At 34.2% G+C, this 24646-nt stretch overlaps 1 protein-coding gene across 2 annotated transcripts in view; it reads right to left on the minus strand.

The window, feature by feature from the left end:
* Window positions 1-784: 784 nt before the first annotated feature.
* Window positions 785-24646, minus strand: part of LOC148952469 (17-beta-hydroxysteroid dehydrogenase 13-like) — a 106966-nt gene continuing 83104 nt past the window's right edge. For both annotated transcript variants that reach the window (XM_089089906.1, XM_089089907.1), the window contains exons 5-9: window positions 21179-21375; window positions 13494-13623; window positions 10100-10217; window positions 5353-5478; window positions 785-2732 (exon numbers count right to left, since the gene is read on the minus strand). In XM_089089906.1, coding sequence (XP_088946032.1) covers window positions 2660-2732; window positions 5353-5478; window positions 10100-10217; window positions 13494-13623; window positions 21179-21375 — 644 coding nt within the window. In that variant the 3' untranslated portion in view covers window positions 785-2659. The remainder of the gene's footprint in view (window positions 2733-5352; window positions 5479-10099; window positions 10218-13493; window positions 13624-21178; window positions 21376-24646) is intronic.

Raw genomic sequence — 24646 nt, forward strand, 5'->3', positions numbered from 1 at the left:
TTTTTGGTTTTATATTAAATTTTTATTTCCAAAATTTTTATTTTAATAATTTCATCTTTTTTGCCTTTTCTTCAGTGAGTTTGAATTGTGGAAAGGTCTATACCTTCAAATAAGGAGATGGAATTTCCCCTATGCTGGGCCAAAAGCTCCTTAAGAAAAACTTGAGGTCAAATTCACCTCCAAGAAGGAGGTGAAGAGGATAGCCCTACGTGCCTGAAAAGAGGATAGCCCTACGTGCCTGAAAAGAGGATAGCCCCACGCAAATTGCAACTAAACATTTTGGTAAATTTTTATTTCTATAATTATTGCAGTTATTTCAAAATGTTTATACCCTCTCTTGGCCACCTTATTAAGGCCAGTGAATGAAACTTCCTAAACATTGGCGTAAATAAACTTCCTTTTTGGGAGTGTCAGACACCTCAGAGTTAGGGATTCCTTTTTTACAACTAATACATGATCAAAATGCACATTTGTGCGTATCACTTATCGTTTTCAATATTTCAAAGTTTATACTTTCAGGACACCCCCCCCCCCCCCGTTATCCCATTCCTTTCTATATTACTCCCTTGACGCCTAACTAAAAAGGTGACGTGCAAAATTTTTATTATGAAATTCAACAAAATTTTATATATTATATGACTTAGTTCGCTTTCCTTTGAAATACTCATTTTATAGATAAGAAAAGCAACAACAAAATAAGGGACGTGTAATATTAAAATAATTTTAATTAATTTTATTTTAAAGACTTGGCAACCTATCCTGTAGTTTCATTTACACCATTTGGTTAAACAAACCATAAATATGCGTGCACACAGTTAGTACAGGAACATAGTCTCCTAAAACAGAAACAGAGGGAGGTGAAAGTGAGAAATATAGTACTGTCTGAAGACTACCTCCTATGAGACTTTCTTTCGAAACCAAGAGTGAGATATCCTTCAGGGCTATTGACGGCACACATGATATTGAACCAACAATTCAGTTGCTGAGTCTTTTTACAGAGAAAAGTATCAGACCTGTCGCCCAACTGTGGCAGCGGGGATGGAGCCCCAGGCCCTGTTTTGCTAAGTGGTGCATCAATCCACTGTGCTACCACAGGGTTCAAAATCATGACATAACGAGAATTCCAATTTGGTTTTCTATGGTTACAGCGTGCGGTCGTAACCACTAGTCTGCATAACAAACTCGATAAATTTTACCAAAAAAATAATATTAGTAATTTCGGGAAAAAAGGAAGAGGAAATAAGCATTAATACAGTCATGGTGCAGACGAACTTCGCAAAGAAAAAATATCATTTGATCAATTTCCACATAAAGAAAAAGGAGACAAGCTTTTATCGGACTGCAAAACCCTTCGCATTTCTAAATGTACTATTAACTTAGGTTACTAGTAATTTGGCAAATTTGATAATACCAGAAATTATACTAACAATTTAGGAAAATAAATAAAAATGAAAAAAAGCTAATATACAGCCACGTTGTGGAAGAGCTTCGCGATCGAAAAAATCTTTCGATTCATTTCCATACAAAGAAAAGAAAAAAAAGAATATAACTATTTTTTATGAAACCGAAAAATTCCGGCCATTTCTAAATTCATAGGTAATTTTGGTAACTGGAAATTCGGTAAATTTGGAATCATTGCAAATTTTATTAGTAATTTTGGAAAAGGGTAAACTGGAAAAAACTAGTAATACAGTCATGTTGTGGAAGAACTTCGGAATGAAAAGAAAAATCGTCTGCTCCATTTTCATATGAATAGAAAGGCGAGACAAAGAGTTTTTAAGGAATTACAAAATTCTGCTCATTTGTAAAAGTAAACTTGTTACTTTTGCTATAGATGACACTAGTTGTTAAAGATGATAGATGACACTGTTACATATGAAAATAGATTACACTAAATTAATTTCAATGGTTGAGAGCGTTCAAAAATAAAATTCACAAAATGAAAATAATAAGACCATAAAGTGAGAGAATATAACTCCTAAATCCAGTCCCTATTCTAGTATTTCCTCAAATTTCCTGCCTTTTTAACTGCCGGGGTTTCCCGTAGTTTCAAACAAATCTATTTTAAAAACAAAACAGGGGGAGTTAAACAAAGGTACAAAATTGAAACATCATGCCAGAGACCATAAAGTCGGAAAATATAACTCCTAAATCCAGTTCCTATTCTAGTATGGGCTCAAATTTTCCAGTTTTTTTTCTACTTCCGGGATTTCCTGCAGTTGTGTACAGACCTATTGTAATTATAAAAAAGGGGGGAGGAGTTACACAAAAGTACAAAAATTCAACCGTCATGTCAGAGAATATAATTCTTAAATCTAATTCCTTTTCTAAAATTGCCTCAAAATTTCGCTTCTTTTCAGCTTCAAGGATTTCCTGTAGTTTCAAATTTTAATACCACAGGGGGGGAGGGAGTTACACAAAGGTACAAAATTCAAACGTCATAAGCTGAAAAATCAGGTCAAACGAAAAAAAACTTCAAAGGAACAACACAAGGTCACCGAATCACAGGATATAACTTCTAAATCCTGTCCCATTTCAGCATTTTACATAGTTTTATGCTAGTTTACTATTAAAATATCCGCTTTCACGAGCATCGCACGACGTTAAATCTGCAGTGCAATGGCAATGTCCAACTCTTCAACAGTGAAACAATTAAGTATTAGTCGTCATGTGGCTCTAAGCCAGTTTTGAAAAAATCCTTGATGACATCATCAACAGCAAAAGGTAAGGCCCTGAAACACAAAAACAACCTGAAATGCAATATACCAATATGCGCAGACAATTATAGATGTGACTTAAAGTAATGCAAAAATCGAAACATAATTTTATGATTTGGATATACCGATTTGAAACTGAAGTTGACTCGACTTGGCAAAAAGTAAAAAAAAGTATTCCATCTAGTAAGCTTAATATAATACAGAAATTTCTGTCTAGATAATATTGGTGTGCCCCAGGGCTCCGTTCCAGGGCCGCTACATTTAATTTTCCGTTTTGAACACACTGATATCAGATTGAAGTTGACTCAATTTGGCCACAAGCGAAAATAAAGTATCGATCTAAATTGCTGGATATAGTGCAGATATATTTCGTGCAGATATATTAGTGTGCCTCAAGGCTCTATTCTCGGGCCGCTACATCTGATCTTACGTTTTGGACACACCGATACGAGACTGAATTTGGCTCAACATAGCCAAAAGCGAAAAAAATATCCCATTCAGAGGGGCGTAATTTAATACATATTTTGTACGATATATGTGTACGATATATTGTGTACGATAATATTGGTGTGTCTCAGGACTTCGTTCTAGGGCCACCACATCTGATTTTACGTTTGGCACTTACTGATGTAAGACTGAAGTTGACTCAACTTGGCAAAAAGCCAAAAAAAATCCCATTTAGTGGGCTAAATGTGATGTAAGAATTTATTGTGTAGATAATATTGGCATCCCCCAAGGCTCCGTTGTAGGACCGTTACATCTAATTTTACGTTTTGGACATATTGTTGTGAAACTGGAGTCCGCACAAAATGGCAAAAAGTGAGAAAAATTTCCCATCTAGTGGGCTTAATCTAATATGCAAGAATTCATTATTTAGATAACATTGGTGTGCCACAAGGCTCCGTTCTATGACCGCTACATCTAGTTTCCTGTTTTGGACATACTAAAATGAAAGTGAAGTTGACTCAGCTTGGAAAAATAAGCAGGAAAAAAAAAGGTATTTTTGAGATTTGTATTTGTGCGGATAATATTCGTGTGCCCCAAGGCACTGTTCTGGTGCTACTACTTTTTTTTTAAATTTATTTTAATAATCTCCTATATACTTTGAAACGTGGCTCAGACACTTCTGCTAATGATTTAGATTTTGGTGCTAAATGATTCACAGCCAACATTTTAGTACTTAATTTGACTAATGCCAAGTATAGATGCTTCATAGGTAAAAAAAGAGGGCACCGATATTTATTACCACCGATTGATGGCAAAAGTTATTATTGGCATCAACATTCCCACATTTTTGTGTTCAGGTGATGGGTGGGTGTAGATTTTTTTTCTTTCAGATATTTAACAGACGACATTTTGGACAGTCAAGGTAAGTATTTTAGAATCTTTCTAGATTTATCCTTAGAAAATGTTTTTTTGTTTTTTTTTAATTGGTACTGTACTATTTTTATAGGCCTAACAATTCACTTAAAAAGATCTTATAGGCCTAACAATTCACCTAAAAGATCTGCGTCACTTATTAGTTGCTTTGGATAAGTTATCCAGTTTCATCCTTATCATCAATTATTCAAGAGTGAATAATTATATACTTGTATGTGTTTTCTCAACTTGGGGTTTGGAGGGCAAGTGTTTTTTTTTTATATTTGTCTCAAAAAGATTTCAACGCCACATATTCGGAGGAATAATCTAGGAACTAAGACATATAACTTGTTAAACTTAAAATAACAGTGATAACGATGAGTAAATAAATGAAATATTAAACGAGCAGAAATTTTAACGAGCCTTAAACGGGGGTTGGCACTTTTTTTTTAAACGGGGGTCTATGCACTTTTTTATAATAATAAATGTTGTTAATTAATAAGAATGTTCTTTTGCTAAATACCTTTTTTGACATATTTTGAAGAAAATCTGTTTAATCCGGACTTTCGGTGATCCGGATAGGGTCCGGTCCCGTCAAGTCCGGATTAGCGAGACTCAACTGTAGTCTAAATTAATAACTTAAGTTATGCAACTAGTAATAATGGTGAAAAAAATGGAACTGAGAGTATTAATTCAAATGGTAGCGGTGAAGTAGAATTTGGCCTAAATTTTTTTATTCAGAAAATAACATTTCGAACAATTTTTACGTAGAATCTGTACATAACGAAAAAAAAAACTAATCGCAATTTTGCAAGGAGAAAAAAGTGTTCCAATTTGCTGTTCAGTGGAAAATTAGAATAAGCTAATAATCGAAAGATTTTGATGCATAGTTTTTATTAAAATTAAGCAATTAGGGCAGTAGTTTTGGTTCCCAGAAGCGCAATCTTCAAACAAAAAGTTTCTATCTCCTTTCCGAACCGCAGTTAGGATTTTTCTCAACGGGGGGGGGGGGGGGTAAATGTAGATTTTGCCCCCCCCCCCCGCTGCACCATCAAAACTGTAAATATTACAGTTTTAATTTTTGCTCACGACTATTACAATTTTTGTAACATTTTTGTAACAAGTAATAATTTTTGTAACAAGCTGTTACAATTTTTAGCTTGTACAATTTTAACTTCCCCCTTTTGTAACCCCCCCCCCCCTTAGATCCGGCCCTGTCCCCTTTAGTTTCTTATACTTTTTGAAAATAGCATAAAGCAGTATATAAATTACGTACCTTGTCCATTTCCACACATAGAAAAAATGTCGAGGAATAAATAGTAGCCTTTCATTCCGTCTTTGGGACGCCACAATGGCTTCAGCTGCCGCTTCTGGTCCTAATATTGGCGTAAATGAAGGAAACCTGTAAATAAATCCGCTTTAAAATTTAATTAACAATAAACTTGAAATTTTATTATTGTAATTGTTCATAGTAGCAACAAAATATACTTTGAGGTCTCTCGAACGTTTCCTAATACATTCATTGAAAAAGGTGGTGTTTGATATAGTAATATATTCAAATTTGAAATTAGTGGTATTTGAAAACGAATAATCCAATCTGAGTAAATTAAAGACGCATTTAGATAAATCACGATTTTTAACATTTGAGTAGTATTTATTAACAATAAACTGGAAATTTTATAGTCACGTTTCGTTAAAATAAATAACATATTTTCTAGCCTTCCATTAAAATATTGTTTTCACCAAGACGTATAGTATTTTTCAATGAATAATACAATACAATCTGATACCCTTATATCAGATTGCCTCATTTCTAAACTGTAAAAATTCAGAATTGCAAATTGCAAAATTCTATCATTTTTTTTTATTTCAACAACCCTCAGTCAATCCAGCGTCTTGTCCCTGTCGTTTATTTAGTAATTTGTTCGACACCAATATGTTCCATGCTGGGAAACTTAGCGCTCCCATCGTACACGGGATTTATAAAGGGTGTAAAAAAAACGCCGGATTTGATAAGCCCGTTATTTTTATTTGTTGTTGTTGGCAATACTGTTTTGCATGTTTTGTTATCACTGATCATTGAGATTATGTTTTGATACTGTTCTTTGTTTTCAAGGTTAATATTTGTGGTGTATGGTCATTCATTCGATTTATAGTACATTGAAATTTGGAATTCTTTTTAAGACACTCTTTATTTACTCGTTTCCCTCGCATTGTAATTTATCTCAACTTTTCCATATTGTGAGGTTTTTCATTTGTATTTTTTTTTGTTTCACAGTTTTTACTGTTCCGCTTTTCAGATTTTTCCATAAATTCCTCTTCTCCTTTGAAAACCCCGGAAGCATAGCTATTTAGCCATTGATAATTTCCAGAATTTTCAACTACGTTGAATAAAATGGGGGGGGGCACTCCCCCCATAGCCCTGAGGGCTGTGGGGGGAGTGTCCTCCTCAAAAACATAATTTCTATCTGGAAATCAACTACGTAGAACAAAATGGCTATCTCGAAATCTCGATTGGATATGTTTGGGGAAAAGGTGGGCGTGAGAGGGGGGTTAGTTGCCCTTCAATCACTTTTGACTATTAAAAAGGGCACTAGCCCTTTCAATTTTCAATTAAATGAGGTCTTTTTGAAGTTTATACGAAAAAGCTTTCTATAAAAAGCTTATATGCCCCCAGGGCATAACTTACGACCCTTGCCCTGAGAGATGTGGGGGGAGTGTTCTCTTCTAAAACATAATTTCTATCTGGAAATCAACTATGTAGAACAAAATAGCTATCTCAAAATTTTGATTGGATGTGTTTGGGGAAATGGTGGGTGTAGAAAGGGTGTTAGTTGCCTTCAAATCACTTTTGACCCTTAAAAAGGGCACTAGAACTCTCGATTTCCCATCGATTGAGCCCCCTTTGAAGTTTATACAACGACCCCTTCCATATGAAGCGCCTCTGGAAAAAAAAATAATAAAACATTGAGCCGTATGACCTTTACTATAGGCAACACTATACTGTTGCCTCTGATGAATCATGATCTTGCCGAGACACAGCCAGATGTATCTCTATTAGTTGAAAATTATAGAATTTTAGAAATTTATAATTTTGACTCTTACCAGAAATGTCTATAGCAAAGCCAGACAAAGATATGTAGTACGATACACCAGCATCTACGTTTTAAAATTGAAACTCACAGACCCCATTTTGGCTCGTAGTGGGGACTTCTTTATGGTACAGCTACAGGCAGAGCTTCTATGTCTGAGAGGAGTGCGTGTGCAACTAAACAATTGAGTATAGGGGCTAAACATAGGGATTTACGTTTGAGGGGATAGCTAAGGTGTGTTGGCGTTGGAATTTATTATGGATCTTGTTGTCGTCTAAAAATGTTCACCTTGTTTTTTCTTTTGTCTTTTTGGTTTGCATTATTTAAAGCTGTATTTGTTTTTCGGTCTTTCTTTTGCTATTTTTTGTTTTGTGTGTTGCTATGGCCCAAGTGCTTTTCCAATAAAATCCTATTTTATGTAACGTAATATATATATATATATATATATATATATATATATATATATATATATATATATATATATAAGCATCTAATGGTTCTTTCATACTGCACCGCCAAATCCTTCGCACTAGCATAATTTAAGGCTTTATGTTAAGTTACCAAGCAAATTTTGTTCATAACATAGGCAGGGCCAAGTAAACTCAAGCTACGTAAAATTACGATCCTAGCTACGTTACGTTATTCTCAAAGTAGCAGCAACAAAATTAAATTTCTGGATGAGCAATTGAAAAATTTCGAAAACATTTTTATAAGCTTTTCCTAAAAAACTTTTCCCGCTTGGTCAGAACTTGAATTTCCAACTTAATTCCACATTTTTAACTTTTGAATAATCGGCTTATGAAGATTTTGATGATTTTAAGCAACGATTATGCTAGTTTTATGAATTTTCACATCAGCCTAGCGTGAAAAGACTTGTTCAAGTGCCAAATAGTATACTTAACGCACCATAATGTAACAACTTAACATAGAAAATTAGGTACGCGGCGTGAAAGGCACTTTATAGAACCAGGCAACGATTATATATTGCTACATAAAGATACACCCTAATAATAATGAATTAGTTATGAGAGACGTAAAAATATTAATTATCAGAATCTATACGACTTTTTAAATATGAGACAAAATATTAAAAACTTGGATTTAATTCCATGTAAGCTGTCCTTACTTTATTTTTGAGTATGCCCACAATTGACATGCAATTTTTGAGCTGGCCTCTGAAAATAAGAGCATAAGACACGTGTTTCAACTGCAAAGCTGAATTACGGATATTATCAAAACCTATTTTGACCGAACAAAAATCATGTAAATAAGGTACTTTTTTTTGAATTTTTAATTTAATTTTTTAATTTAAATTTTTTTTTTACATTTTTCCTCTCTGGCTTTATACTCAACTTGCAATTATATCCATTTCTGAAGAGCTTATGGTTAAATACATGAAACATTTGAAATGGCACGGTCTTTCTGGAAGCAAGCAATTATACCAATTTAGTAGTGAAGATTTCCGCAAGAAATCAAATTAAATTTCTTTTTCCTGCATTTGAACTCTACCCTGCCACCTAATGTCACATAATCATTTAACAACTACTTAACCGCCTTCAACCTGAGAAGTTAAAATTCTAGGTTCGCTATTGTCTTGTGACGTCATAAAACATGTAGCTTCATTTACTTCTCTTTTAAGGCACGAATCAATCACAAGATAGTCAATTTTTTTTAATCACGACACGCACTGAAAACAATGCAGGCAAACAATGTCAATGTGTGTTTTATCTTAAGCTGCTTACACAAAATGGCATATCTACTATTCAAAGTGTCGGTAGATATAGCCAGCCAATAGCTCAGCCTGAAAACTATAATGCGGTAATAGAACCGTTTCCCAGAGATCAGATCAGTCATTTGGTTTTTAGATGCTCGTGAAAGAGCATGTGTTTTTTTGCTTAAAAGCCAGCGACAATATCTCATTATAGACACTGCATGCAGTCAATAGTTTGGTAAGTACACCAAGTATTGACTTCTGACTCGTAGATCGAATTAGAGCTTTCAAGGAAAGCTTTATTTTTTTTTAGCAAATTGCATTTAGCATTTTTTTTGCATTTAGCAATTGCATTATTTGCATTTTTTAGCATTTTAGAATTGAATTTATCAAGTATTTTGGGCAATCGGTTGCATCAAGACTGGGCTGGGTAATTGTAGACAGAGAAAAGCCAAGACAGATAGTCAAAGTAATTGAGAGTGAAATGTTTAAATGGCTGGGGCATGGGTAAATGGCAGGAGTATGAATGACTCTCTTATTGGACACATAATTGTCAGGTTAGTTTTTGGAAAGGCATGCCTGCCTAGAGCCTTGAGCCTAGAAGACCCTGTTGAGGGGGGAACATGGTCGGCACGCTAGGTTCGACGTGACATATCTCTAACTTAGAGATTTGTGTCTAAGTTAGAGATTTGTCACGAAATTAGAGATTTGTCTCTAATGTAAAAAAGCGTTAGCTAAGGTGTAGGTACATGCTTGGAACACCTTTTTTTTTAGCAAAAAAGTAAAAAAAAGCTTACGGCACTAGGACCATTAAGGTCCAACCGGTGGTGCTGATCTCCATTTCTTGGCCGTTCAGCCAGGAAGTGCAATGGGGGGTTGGGGGCCAACCATTGTGTGCTTTCGCGCACCCTTCCTGTTTTATCTTGCCCATATTTCTCCAAGTACCCATTTAGAGCTGGGTCGAATCTGGCTGAGCTTATAGATTCACACCACTGACCCTCGTCACAAACTAAATAACTGGTACACTAGGATTCGAACCCTCCCCCTCTCGGACAACGAATCCTAAATCCAGCATACCAATCCACTCGGCTAGGACGGCCCTAAAAATGCTAGCAAAAAAAGGCTTTTCCCTCGGCTAGCAAAATAGTAAAGTGAAAGTAAACTAAAAAAAGTGAAATTAAGTAAAAGTAAAATTAAGAAAATGGAAGTTAGAGACGTACCGAACTTTTGGTTTCTTACACAGTCCAGTGTTAACAACAAAGGGACTAACAGTTGTGAAATTTATATCTAACTTCCTACTATCTTGACGTATCTCTTCATGTAAAGCTTCCATCATACCTGTAAAACAAAAGTAAGCTGATTATAGCAAGTAGAGACACAGTTTATAATAACAACAATATATACATCACCATAAATAATGGATAATAAGTAATATAATGTACCTGTTACCGACATGCTACCTTTTCATCCGCGCTATACTATGTTATCGGTGTGCTAACAACCGACAGAATACCAAGTTTTATTAGCAAACATCTGCTTTGGACTAGTAATAAAAAAGATATAGTCTACAATAATAACAAATAAACAGTGATAAATAAATAAAACAATCATATATTATAAAGCTACATATGTTTAAACACACACACACACATATATTTATATTTATATATATATATATATATATATATATATATATATATATATATATATATATATATATATATATATATATAAACCAATCTATATATGTATATATGCTTGTAAAAAGCCGACTTCGTCTATTTTGCCACCTCTCACGCATGTTCGGGCCATTGACCCTCGCCAATGGCGGGCTACAGCCTTAGGCCCCCACAAAATACCAGAATCAGGCCTACCAAATATAGCCTAACGTCCCCTTTCTCCAGTTGGTTCACTAGCGGGGGCCACCAGATCGGGCCTTTGGCCCTTGCACACTTTGTTATCGTGACGTCACATTGTCTTCTTTAATTTATAATTTTTCGGAATTTTATAGCCTACATCCACTCTCATGGTTCCAATTCCCAACTAATTTTTAGCTAAGCTAAGGTCTAAGATTAATTTCTAGCTAAAGTCTGAAACCTTATTCACTGGGTAAGATATAAGGACATGACAAGGCCCAACACCTTTTGGTAACCTCCAATTTTGGTTCTGATTTTAAAAAGCTAACAGTATTATTCCAGGATAGATGCATTTTTGAACAAATTCAGGGATGAATTTGTCGTTCTTTCAAATTATTCCAATGAAAACACCAAAAAGGGCATTAAGCATTTCTCAATGAAAATATCACCCAAAAAGGAGGAAGGACACAGCAACAAATCTAGGGAGGCAAATTCCTCCCCCCTCCCTGACGACATTGGCTACCGAGCCATTATGGTCAACACCATATTCCCGATCTTGATATGGTTTTGATTCGTTTGATCGGTCCATGCCTCGAATATTGTGGGAACGGCTAGGAGGATGGAGTTAAAACTTTCATGTACAGTTGAACAAAGGAATAGGTGAGCCCAAAGTAAGGGAAATTCAAATTTGGTGTTTGGGGAGGGAATAATCGGTATGCTTTGATAATTTTGTTTCAGTATTTTTATGAAAAACATAACCTCGAACACTACACTGGCTTTCTATTCAAAAATTGAGGAAAAAACAAAAAACAAACAGAACCGCTGAATATTGACTATACCAACAAATAGCCCCACATAAATACCCAATAACTATACCAACTTCAGCAGATTTAAAAGGTTTGATTAGATTTCTCAAATGTTTGGACAAAGGGAGATCACTATTCATACCATACCTTGCTGTCAGTATACTGCAATTGTCATTCAAGCGTTTATAAAGCCTGTCATTAAAGAGCAAGGAGTCTTTTTATTTTTTGTTTTGTCGGAAACGACAGCTGGGGAAAGTTGATCCAAGTTAAAATATGAACGCAATCATATATAAATTTATAACCAACTGTTTAAAAGAAAAAAGAAATCAACAGTAAATCATGTCACATGAAGGCGTTACGAAAGAACCTGTTAAGGTTGCGCAATCACCAAGGTAGGGTTATGAAGGTTTTTTATCATCAGAACCAAGAAGTTAATAGGAACAAAGGGTGTCGTAAATTATATCTACAGGGCGAAAAAAAAAAAACAAAAAAAAAGACAAAGCGTGGCTGGAGAAGCGGAGGTCACTGTTATTCCGATTCGTGTTAATATTAGCCAGATAATAAAAACTCTTAAAAATCAGCGTGCAGTTTTTATCCTGCGTATTGCAATTATTTGCAATAGCTTAATGAATAAGCGGAATTATTGGGCTCTATTAAAAGCGGTTTGAACATCGAAGTGAATTTCATGCAAAAAAAAATTAAATAAAATAAAAAAAGAGAGAAAAAAATTGCAACCTCATAAAACCTTTGAAACTAACCAAAAACATTGTTTGCTTTTTCTGATAGATAAATATATGAAAAATTTTCTATTTGTAAAAGGACAAATTGCAGCTTATTGAGCTTTCAAACATAGTTCATTAATTGTAGTTCCTTATTGAACACCAAAAAATTAAACTAATATTTGCAATTGGTACTATTGAACGCGGGATTAAAAGAAGGATTACTTGACCCCCCCCCCCTAAATCTTCCTATACAAGCAGCGCAAAATTCCAATTTTGGCTATAATCGTTTTCTTTCCTTCAGGTTGTAGGATCACAAATGAGTTTGATGAATTTGAAAATTAGCATCCCAATAGTTAGACTCTCTGAGACTGGATAATCAAGTTCTGTATGCAGCGATTTGCATGCAACAGAACAGCTTAATTAGCAGCTTAATCAGTTCATTATGAGGCACATCAACACATTGACTTCTCAAGCAAGGAACTATAAAAGTAAGACTCACGTGCATGGGGCTACAAAAAAAGGGACTCTCGTTTATTTCTTTTTCATACTATTTTGCTTAAAAAAAAAAAAAAAAAAAAAAAAAAAAAAAAAAAAAAAAATCAAATTACCAATATTCTGAAAACTAAATTTCTCTGTAATATATGCAATACATAATACAAAACATATACGTAATATATGTAATATATAGTAATATATGTAATATAGTAGTAAATACAACAACCGGGCAAACACAAGTAGCCTATTGTCAAGCAATAGTGATAATTCTCTTATTATTCACTTGACGTGTTTCATAATAAGGCAGCTAATTAAGCAGCTCTGCAACATACACATCACAGTGTACAAACTGGATTATCCAGTTTAAGAGAACTCAAGTGTACTTGAAAAAAAAAGAGTAGAATTATTAAAATTTTCTTGTACCCCCCCCCCCCCCCCCAACAAAATCCTGGATACACCCTTGTCATGTAGTAACTCAAGGAGACAAATGTTTTCAGAAAAACAAAGGACTATTCAAGACATTATAATAATTTATAATCAACAGGTATAATCGGGCAAAAAATAACAGCAGCAGCGCGCCACTGGCGCGATCACTGTTGACCACAAAATTATTTTTTTTTTATCAGTCTTTCTCAACAGGTAACCACATAGCCTCTGATCCTGAATTCTATAATAAGACTGGTTATTTTCAGTGGATCGCACAAATTTATTCAAATTTTTCTCGGAAAGGCTTACCTACAACGCCGTACTTCGAGGCGCAGTAAGGCACTAAATTTTTGCATCCAACCATCCCAGCTATTGAAGACATAGAAACAATATGTCCATGCTTTTCTTCTATCATTCCGGGTAAAAATGCTCGAGTTACCTAAGAAAAATTATCAAAATATTAAAATGCAAAAATCTAAATAAAAGTCGAATTAAAATGAAAATATTTGTATATTTAACATCTGACTAAATATAGAGGAAATTAAGGTATAATGGTATCCAACAGAGACGTTTTAAGGTCAAAATATTAAGGATAAAAATAAAAAGGCTTTTATTTCCGAATCTGCTAAAAAAAAATTTTTTTTTCTGCTACAAAGCGATCATTTTCAAGTCTGAAAATGAAATCAAGGGCTAATCAAGAGAAAGTCTCCCTTCAAGACTTATAAAATATATCATAACTACCTACGCTTTCTTTTTTTCTTAAAAAATTTCAAGTGTCCCCAGTAGCAATTTTTTTTTGTTTAATTTTTACCGTATTTGGACACGAACGTTTTAAAAATAATTTGCCTATCTAGTCTTTGGTAAATCTTTTTTGACAGAAAAATTAATGCCCATCTTAACACAGGTCTAACAATTTCATTTTGAAAAAATGTGCTTGTCAGGACCACGCCTAACTCTCCGTCAAAACATCAATAGCAAATTGTATATGAAGAATACTACACCTGTAAACAAGCTTATGATTTTATGAAGACTTGTCTTTGTTCCTCTAAAGAGACAAAATTAAGTAAAAGCGTTTCATAAGGTTTATTATTAAAATTCGTAACGCATAACTACTAAAATCATGCGTTCTTTAAAAATTTTTCTTATTAATTAAACAATTTTAATTAAAAATATTAATCAAAAACCATTATTATTAAAAAAATTCTTAACACATATGGTTCAAGTTAATAAAAGAGATTAAAAAACTATCTTTCTAGTTACCAAGTGAAGCTCAGTCCCCTGGTATTTAAGAGTATTAATTTTAAAAAAAACTTTCCGAAAAATAAGTTTTTAAAAGAAAAGTAAAGGCCATTTTAAACTTAAGCTTAGGAGATACAAATACCTGTTAAAATTCAAACTCAAAACGACCAGAAATTACTATTAAAGAATAAATGAAACCCAAAACGAACTGAAATTAAATAAACAATCATAGCAAAAACATATAACAAGTAATAATAGAAATGAATAAATAGATCATAAAGCGAGTAATGCTTAGATTGAATATGAAAATCTAGCTTAAAACGAAAAAAAATAGTCTGCTATTGAAGTATAAATGAAACTTATGAACAGAAATTAAATAAAAAATCAATGCAAACAAACATACAATAGATATTAATGTAAATGAATAAATAAATCATAAAACGAGTGAAACTTAAATTGAATATGCAAATCAAATTTGAATCGAATAAAAATAACTATAAACAAGAGTTTGGGTATCGCCTCGCTGCAGAAGCCTAAAACCTACTGCGTCATTGGCGATTTACTGAAAACAATTCTTTGAAATGTTTTCACTTTTGCAACTTTATAAAATCAAAAATTAATTAAGATTTTAGGGAATAAATATCAGCATATGTATATTAAATTGACAATGCACATTATTTTTCAGTAAACTCATTTGAATTTTTTTTTCAGTAAAGTACAAAATATGTTCTGGCTTTTAGAAAGCATAGGGGTATCGAACCCTACTCATATTAATTTATGCTTGTTTTTAGCTTTAATCCAGAATTTATTTAATGTTTTGCTCTGTTTTAGGTTTAACTTATTTATTGATACTGATTTGGGGTAGTTGTATGCTTCGTAGATTATATGATAGTCTGTCCACAAGGTGTTGAAAGTGGGAATTATACACCGATAGAAAGAGGCTGCATAGAGAGTTATCCTACCCTCCACCCCCTAAATTGACCATGTGGATTAAAAGAGACCAAAGGCACGTTCTTAGAAGGACTGGGACACTCCGAAACTTGACATTCTGTAATATGTTAAAGCTTCATGCAAGAAAATGGATGTTCCGCAAAGTTTAAAAGGCAGTTTTCAAGTCAAATAGAAATGCTTAGAAGCCATATAATGTTTTCATAACAAACTCACACGATTAGTTAGAAAAAATGGCAGAGTTAAAAAAAATTGCAAAACTATATGAGTAGTCTTGGAGTAGTCTTGAGCAGTCTTGGAAAGTATAAACAAAATCAAATTGAATATTAGATATATAATGATATTAATTGTTGAAAGATACATCAGTTCAGGATTTTTTTTTTCACTGTAATTTTTATTTTCATTTTCAATACTATAAGAACTGGAAAAGAATAAATTTGTAATATACGAGTAATTCGTTTTCAGTGAAGAACCAATGACGCAGAAGGTTTTAGGTTTTTACAGTTAAAGAAGGGGGCAGTATCCAAGTTTTGTTTGTAGCGAAACTATATTTGTCTTGACCAATCTTGAAAATAACTAATAATTAAACGGAATATTTGATGCATAATGATATTAATTGCTAAAAGCTCATCAGTTCAAAATTTTACTATAATTTTAATATTTATTTTCAATATTAAGTACAAAAGAAAACATTTGTAATATAATTCGTTTTCAGTAAAGCGCCAATGACGCAGTAGGTTTTAGGCTTCTGCAGTGAGGCAATACCTAAACTCTTATTTATAGTTATTTTTATTCGATTCAAACTTGATTTGCATATTCAATTTAAGTTTCACTCGTTTTAAGATTTATTTATTCATTTACATTAATATATATTGTATGTTTGTTGTTCGTTCGAAAAGTTAATTTCTGTTCGTTTTAAGTTTCATATATACTTTAATAGCAAAATATTTGTTTTCGTTTTAAGCTTGATTTTCATATTCAATCTAAGCATTACTCGCTTTAAGATCTATTTATTCATTTATATTATTACTTGTTATATGTTTTTGCTATGATTGTTTATTTAATTTCTGTTCGTTTTGGGTTTCATTTATTCTTTATTAGTAATTTCTGGTCGTTTTGAATTTGAATTTTAACAGGTATTTGTATCTCCTGAGCTTAAGTTTAAAATGGCCTTTACTTTTCTTTGAAAAACTTCTTTTTCGGAAATTTTTTTAAATTAATTTTTGTTCGTTTTTGATTGCAACCGTTTTTAGGTTTTAAGTTTTTATGGCATGGGGGGGGGGGGGGTGCTTACTGTCCGATTATTCTTTACTTAAAAAAAGGATCCAAAACTTTCAGTTCAAATCGAATGAGGCTTTTTTAAAAGTCAAACCTATTACATATTTGATAAAAACTTTATATATGAAAAATATACAGCTTGCAAAACTTGTGAACAGCGATTGACAACAATGAAAGGATTGAAAAAATAGCTCCAATAAGGGGACTTAGACCATTTCACTTGCTGACACAAAGGGATCACGACTGTTTGGAAATGACCTTAATAGGATTTTGTGTCCCAAAGCAATTTTACATCTATAACAGAGTATGTATTTTAACCTTGTTATTGGATAATTATAATAGATTTCCTATGTGTTCTTCCCATACAAAACCCCTTCCCATAAGTTATAGACCCCTTAATAGTTATGCCCCAGGGCATAACTTACAACGCCTACCCCCTGGCCCTGGTGGGCTGTGTCGACACAGGAGTTTTTTGTTATCCGAACTTTGAACTATTTTAACAAAATGTCTATCTCAAATTTTTTATCTGATGCATTTAGGGCATGGAGGAGGGGGATGGGGCTAGTTGCCCTCCAGTCTCTTTTGACTCTTAAAAAGTGAACAAGAACTTTCACTTTCCAATCAAATGAGCCCTTTCTAAAGTTTATACAAGCATCCCTTCCATAAGAAACAATGGGAAGGATTTGGAGAATCCTTAAATTACAACCCTTGCCCTAAGAGCTGTGGGGGAGTTATCATCCTCAAAGGCTTAATTTACGGAACTCTCAATTACTTTGAATAAAATGATTGGTTCCAATTTTTACCGGCCGTGTGTGGGGGGATGATGGTCAGGGGAGGGGGTTATTTGCGCTCCAATCACATATAACTATTAAAAAAAGAACTAGCCCGGAGGACGCTCAATCGAAAGAGCCTTTTTTGAAGTTTCTACGACAATATTTTTTATAAAAATCTTATATACCCCCAGGGTATAACTTAAAACCCTTGCCCTGAGGCTTGTGGGGGATTTTTCTCCTCAAAAACATATGTTCTATGTGGAACTCGACTATGCAGAAGAACATGGCTGCCTCAAAATTGTCATTGGATGTGTTTGGGGGAAGGATGGGCATGGGGGGGGCAAGTTGCCCTCCAATGACTTTTAACTATTAAAAAGGGCACTATCCCTTTGAATTTCCAATCGAATGGGCCTTTTTTGAAGTTTCTACGACAACGCCTTCTATAAAAACCTTATATGCCCCCAGGGCATAAAGTGAAACCCTTGCCCTTAGGGTTGTGGGGGAGTGTCCTCCTCAAAAATATATTTTCTATATGGGAATCCCCTACGCTGAACAAAATGGCTATCTCAAAATTTTGATTTGATGTGTTTGGGGAAATAAGGGGTGTGGGGGGGGGGCGAGTTGCACTCCAGTCACTTTCGACAATTAAAAAGGGCCCTAGCCCTTTAATTTCCAATCGAATGAGCCTGTTTTAAAGTTTCTACAACAACACCTTCTATAAAAACCTTATATGCCCCCAGGGCATAACTTAAAACCCTTGCCCTGAGGGTTGTGGGGGAGTATCCTCTTCAAAAATATATTTTCTATCTGGAAATCAAATACACTGAACAAAATGGCTATCTCAAAATTTTGATTGGATGTGTTTGGGGAAATGATGGGCGTGGGGGGGGGGGGCTAGTCGCCCTCCAATCCCTTTCGACTATTAAAAAGGGCAGTAGCTTTTTTAACTTCCAATCGAATGAGCTTTTTTTGAAGTTTCTACGACAACGCCGTGTATAAGAACCTTATATGCCCCCAGGGCATAACTTAAAACCCTCGCTCTGAGGGTTGTGGGGGAGTGTCCTCCTGAAAAATATATTTTCTATCTGGAAATCAACTATGCTGAACAAAATGGCTAACTCAAAATTTTGATTGGATGTGTTTGGGGAAATGATGGGCGTGAGGGGGGGGCGACTTACACTCCAATTACTTTTTACTATTAAAAAGGGCACTAGCCCTTTTATTTCGAATCGAATGAGCCTGTTTTGAAGTTTCTACGACAACGCCTTCTATAAAAACCTTATATGCCCCCAGGGCATAATTTAAAACCCTTGCCCTGAGGGTTGTGGGGGAGTGTCCTCCTCAAAAATATATTTCCTATCTTGAAATCAACTACGCTGAACAAAATGGCTATCTCAAAATTTTGATTGGATGGGTTGGGGGGAATGATGGGCGTGGGGGGGGGGGCGAGTTTCCCTCCAATAATTTTCGACTATTAAAAAGGGCACTAGAACTCTCGATTTCCAATCGAATGAGCCCCCTTTGAAGTTTCTACGACGACCCCTTCCATATGAAGTACCTCTGAAAAAAAAAAAAAAAAAAAACATGTGAGCCGTATGGCCTTTACTATAGGCAACGCTACAGCGTTGCCTCTGATAGTACTTAGTTTCGTATGATTAAAGAACTGACGATTAATTAAAGACATTCTATCTATAAGACTATTATCACTAAATAGTACTTTTGTTTTAAAGCTTTAATATGCAAGACTACCTAATTTGGCAGGCTTTTTGGGTATATCTGGTTGATAAAATGCAAACTACATAATTTGGCAAACTTTTTGGGTATTTAGGTATGTTCAAGTACATTTTTTGAAGATTTTTTCAAATCTTACCTGGTCTTACCTCACCATAAGGTAAGGCCCTTATAATTTACCTTACCATAAAATGCAAAACAGCCAAATTTGGCAAACGTTTTGGGTATTTGGGTATGTTCAAGTGCATTTTTGAAGATTTTTTCAAATCTTACCTGGCCTTACATCACCATAAGGTAAGCCCTTATAGTTTACCTTACCATAAAATGCAAAACAGCCAAATTTGGCAGACTTTTTGGGTATTTTGGGAATTTTCAAGAACATTTTTTTAAAATCCCTCCGGCAACCCAGGCAATTCCTGCCAGAGAGTATTCATTCTCGGCCATTTGCCTCAGTGTTCAGAGGCAAAATATCTTTTCTTCGGTTTCCCACGAAAGAGTTTTATATATATATATATATATATATATATATATATATATATATATATATATATATATATATATATATATATATATATGTATATATAATACTTTATTTATTTAAGTTTTTTATCTTTTATTTTTAGGCTGCTTTTTTTTTTATTTCTGTCATCTAACAGGATTTTTAGTTAGTAAAATTTATTGATTTATTAGTTAGCTAGTAAAATTTATTAGCTACTAAAAAATTTTATGAGTAGTAAATAAAATTTATATTAAAATGCAAAAGTTCTTTTTATCGTTCTTTACAATAAAATGCAATCACTGGTATCCAGCACACAAACACACATGATCACGATTGACCCCCAGGACTGAAGGCAAAGGAATGTGCAGCTCAGTTGCATTAGTTTAAAAGGAGTCAAGAGGGATTCACAGCCTAAGTTCTTAAGCTCAGCATACAATATCGACGGTTTCAATCCGCCTTTCCGCATCTCCGTTGATCTTAGAGATTCTTAGAGGATACCGTTTCTTTTTTAAATGTGCTAAATCCCTTTTTTTAAAATTGAAATAGAAAAATATTAAAATTATTTTACCATATCTTCGATATCTAACAAAAACCTTCGTTGTACCTACCAGGTAGGTAGGTAGGTAGGTAGGTAGGTAGGGAGGGAGGAAGGTAGGGAGAGTATTAATATCTCTTTAGTTTGTACATTGGCTCTTGACACCTTTCCGTTTCCATAGCAGCCAGATTATTCCAGTCCACCAATCCTTCGGAATGATCTCCGTGGACCATAATGCACAGAACAATGTTTGCGCCACAAAAATAAGGCCGGACCCATACTCTAGGAGCTCGGTGGTAAAACTGATGAGCAAAAAATCTTCTATGGGTGGTAGTTTTCACAAGCAGTTACCCCTCCATTTATCTTGGTACAAAAGGGTACAAAGGGTACAAAACGGTACAAAGATAGGTACAAAAGGGTACCTACCTGGTAGAGCAAAAAATTGTTTGTGAATAACAGTTGAAAAACTCGAAACGCTTTTTTCGGTTTTTTTTTTTTGCTCTAATATAAAACTTAACGCCTTTTAAATTATTATAGCAGTCACATTACTTCATAGAGAACTTGATAGGAAAAAAGGGACTTCCGAAAAAGTTTACAGAAACAAATGCCTCTCCCTGAAATATTTGTTCTATCCGGATTAAAATAATTATTTTAATACTTTTTTTCTTATATTAATTATAAATAATGTTATAATCTGATATTAATTATTTCTTTCGGAACTGTTTGTTCTATCCAGATATCGTTATTTTCGTCAAAATAAGGAGAGAATAATTCGGAATCGAATAATGACTGTGCAAAACGATCTAGGTTCTGATTCGGTCCTAAAACAATCTAAGCCCTGATTCCTCCCAAAAAAAAACTAGAGGCACAACGTGGATCCGCTATTCACTCCCCCTATCAACTTTCAAGCCGAAAGGTAGGCAGATTGCATCTTATTTGACACAAAAAGAATATATACTAAATTCACACAAAAAGAAAAGCGCTTACTAACCCATAAACATCCTTTAACATTAATATCAACGCACTGGTCTATTTGCTTCGCATTCCAGGACAAAAACGGATGACAAGGCATAATTCCTGCATTATTCACTAATATTGTAACATTCCCTAAACTTCGTTTGATAATATCAGCAGTCTGCTCAACTGAATGACGGTCAGACACATCACATTTATACGCCCAAGCTTGACCTGAAATCAAACAAAATATATTAGCCACTTTAGTTAGAAAGTAAAATATAGACTAAAGAACAAGGCATTTCTTCTAGTTGGCCCCACTAAAGACCTTATTTCAAAAGGTCTCAAATAAAATTACTTTAGTGATTCAAAGTGATTTTATTTGAAATTTAAAGCGAAATTTAAGTAGTTTTGTATTGAAATTCAAATTTGATATGATTTTCACTAAAATGAGATCACTTTAGGATTCCAGAGACGAAGTTGGATTTCCAATGGATAGTGAATGACAAAGACCACACTGCCTTTCCATCATACACAGTAAAAAAAAGACAGCAAGGAATTTTCTTAAGACAGTGAATAATACCTAACTTCATATTTCGGCTACATAGCCAACAGCCCTCATCCACGAAATATAACATTAAACAAAGAAAAAAAAACTTACCCACAAACTCACCGACAAAAATATTCAAAACAAAAACATAGAATTAAAAAATATATAAATTTTGACAGAGTCCCAGTTCCTCCCCTTACAAAGGTTCAGCTAAGATTTAGCCCAAGACAATGTTATCTCTTTCGAAAACCAAAGAGAAGCCCGGAATGCTCATTTATGCTTTATTCTTCATGGCACATAGATCACGGAATAAAAAAGTGAGTCCTTAACGGTGTGGCTCTGGCTCCCAGGCCCAATGCCCAAAAAATATAATTTAAACACATATGTTTAAAATGAAAAGTTTAAAGCTGGTTAGTGCTGTTCAAGAAGTTGATGGTATATCCTTTTCTTCTATGTAGCATACATTTTTTTCACCGTCTTGAACATACCTTAGGAGTGTGGCTCTGGCCCCTGGGCAAAATGCCCCAAAGTTGGCCCTATGTTTGAGAGAATCTTAAGTGTTATCTGATAAAACAATGTTTTGGAGAGTCAAGGATGGGAATTTTGGTACAAAAGATCACGAAAAGAACTGTTAAATCTAACAAACTGAAAACGTCCGATAATGCAACAATTAATCAGCTTGTTGGATAGCTTAATTTGATAAATTACCAGTTCTTCAAAGCTGGTTTAAACAAGAGTTCAAACATATAATAAAACTAGCATTAAAACTGCGAAGTATTCACACTGCCAGCAACAAACATGACTTCCGTCTAACATCCAATGATTCAAGACAGCAGACATTATTAAAACAAATATTTTTAAACGTAAAGTGTAAACACATTTGTTTTCACCCTTAAGCTTCACTCTTATGAAGGATCCCTCGCCTCCTCGTAAAGATGTAGAAAGAAAAGCATGTTTTGAATAACATCGACTCAGTAAGTGCTTCTACCCTCCTGTATATCTGGACCTGCTGTACTTAGTTGCATAATACTGTTCAAACAATTTGACGGTACTATGGCAGATCCTTAAAATCCATTCGTTTTCACCTCTTAGGACACCTAATCAACATTTTGAGCTACATGTTTTTTGCTTTCTCTGTGATGCTGCACTTTATGTATGGGAGAAATTTTTCATGGGGGCTTTTCGGCGGGGGATGGATTTCCTGTGGGGGGGGATTTCCAAGGAAGGAAACACCAGACCCAATTTTTCTCCCTAGACTGTTTTTCTAAAAACAGTCTTAAAACTTCGGTTCCTATAGGCTATGGTTCGCTCCTTACTATTGAGTAAAAATTTATATTATGAAAAAATGGAAGAGCTACTATTTTATGGTTTATATCCTTTTCTTTGGTTTTCATACAATTTTTCACTTTAAAAAAAGGAAATTTCTTTTGGTCAATTTGGGACTTCCTTACATGTAACTTCCAATCATTGTGCTATAATTTTTTTTTTCCTATGCTTGAATTTTCTTTTTAGCCCCTGATTTTTACAACCAAGTCAACGATCCGGGACCGAAGAAGAATCTAAGAAAACCGAGGAAGAAATCGAACACACTGAGGCAGAAGAAAATGTGTAAGCTCCAGTGGGACTATCCTTCTAGCATTCTAGCAAATGTTATACTCAAAGAATCTATTACGCCTTGATATAACAGGTTTTATTAAACTATAAAAAATCTATTAAAATATAATATATCCTACATAAAATATTAAATAAAACATAAAATTTTGGACCTTGATAGCATATCATTTTTTTTGCATTGATAATTTATTTCGGGCCTGATATCTTCAAAACCTCACGATATTTTGCAATTTTTCTCACAATCACGCTGTCATACAATCCACATGATTTTGTGTTTTTCTCGATTCCCCTCCACTTCCCGAAGCAATATCCTGCACACATGGTGTCCACTTCAAGAACATACTATGTATAACCCGTCTACTCTGCATACATGTTGTCCACCTCATACACATAATATGTATCACCCGTCTTGTCTGTATAAATGGTGTCCATCTCATAAACATACTATGCACCACCCGTCTTGTCTGTACACATTGTGTCCACCTTATTAACATACTATGTACCAGCTATCTTATCAGAATCCCCCATAGGTTTTGAATATTACCTTTTTCTTGTACCTTCGTTAAAAAAAAAAAAAAAAAAAAGTTCTTGTCTTCCCCTATATTTTCGCGATTTGACTTCCCCGAATAAATCATAAGTTTTACAAACTAAACTTTTTTTTTCAAAACTGACAGGTGACGCGTCCACTTTAGCCCTCCAGTCATTTGAGATTCAAAATCTTTACATGATTTGGGTTCAAATAAGGTGCAAAATGCACAGCTTTCCACTGAGAAGCTGGCCGTGGGAGGTATATGTATAATATGCCAAATTACAAACGATAAGAATTTATCACATGCACCAAAATTCCTCCTAGACTTGTCCTGCTAAACTGTGTCATGACAAAATATATATATAAAAGCTGAATTTGGCAGCAGAATTTCATTGTAATCTGCCAACATTTATCTCAGGAATTCCAAGGATAACTGTCAAGTCTTACTAAATATAATTGTATTTATTTTTAGTACTAGTGTTAAACGTCAGCCCAAACATTTAAAAAAAAAGAAAACAAAAAAAAAATACATTTTTAAAAATATCGTGGAATACAATCAGGGGCGGATATAGAATTAACGTTTAGAGGGAGAGTACCTACAAAAATTGGGCTCCCTCATTGATATTTTCGCACATCCACTCCAATAATTAATGCAACTTTCGACCTTATGGGGGGCACGTGCCCCTAAAACTACCCTCTGCATCCGCCCCTTAATACAATGATACCTAAATCAGGCACACAAAAAAGAGCCATGAAAATAAATATTGTATTATATCATTTTTTGACTGCCTAGATATACCTGCTACACTTTC

The sequence above is a fragment of the Artemia sp. Qi Xiang Cuo genome, chromosome 5 (assembly GCF_049724085.1).
Source record: "Artemia sp. Qi Xiang Cuo chromosome 5, ASM4972408v1, whole genome shotgun sequence".
In the NCBI taxonomy this organism is placed as follows: domain Eukaryota; kingdom Metazoa; phylum Arthropoda; class Branchiopoda; order Anostraca; family Artemiidae; genus Artemia; species Artemia sp. Qi Xiang Cuo.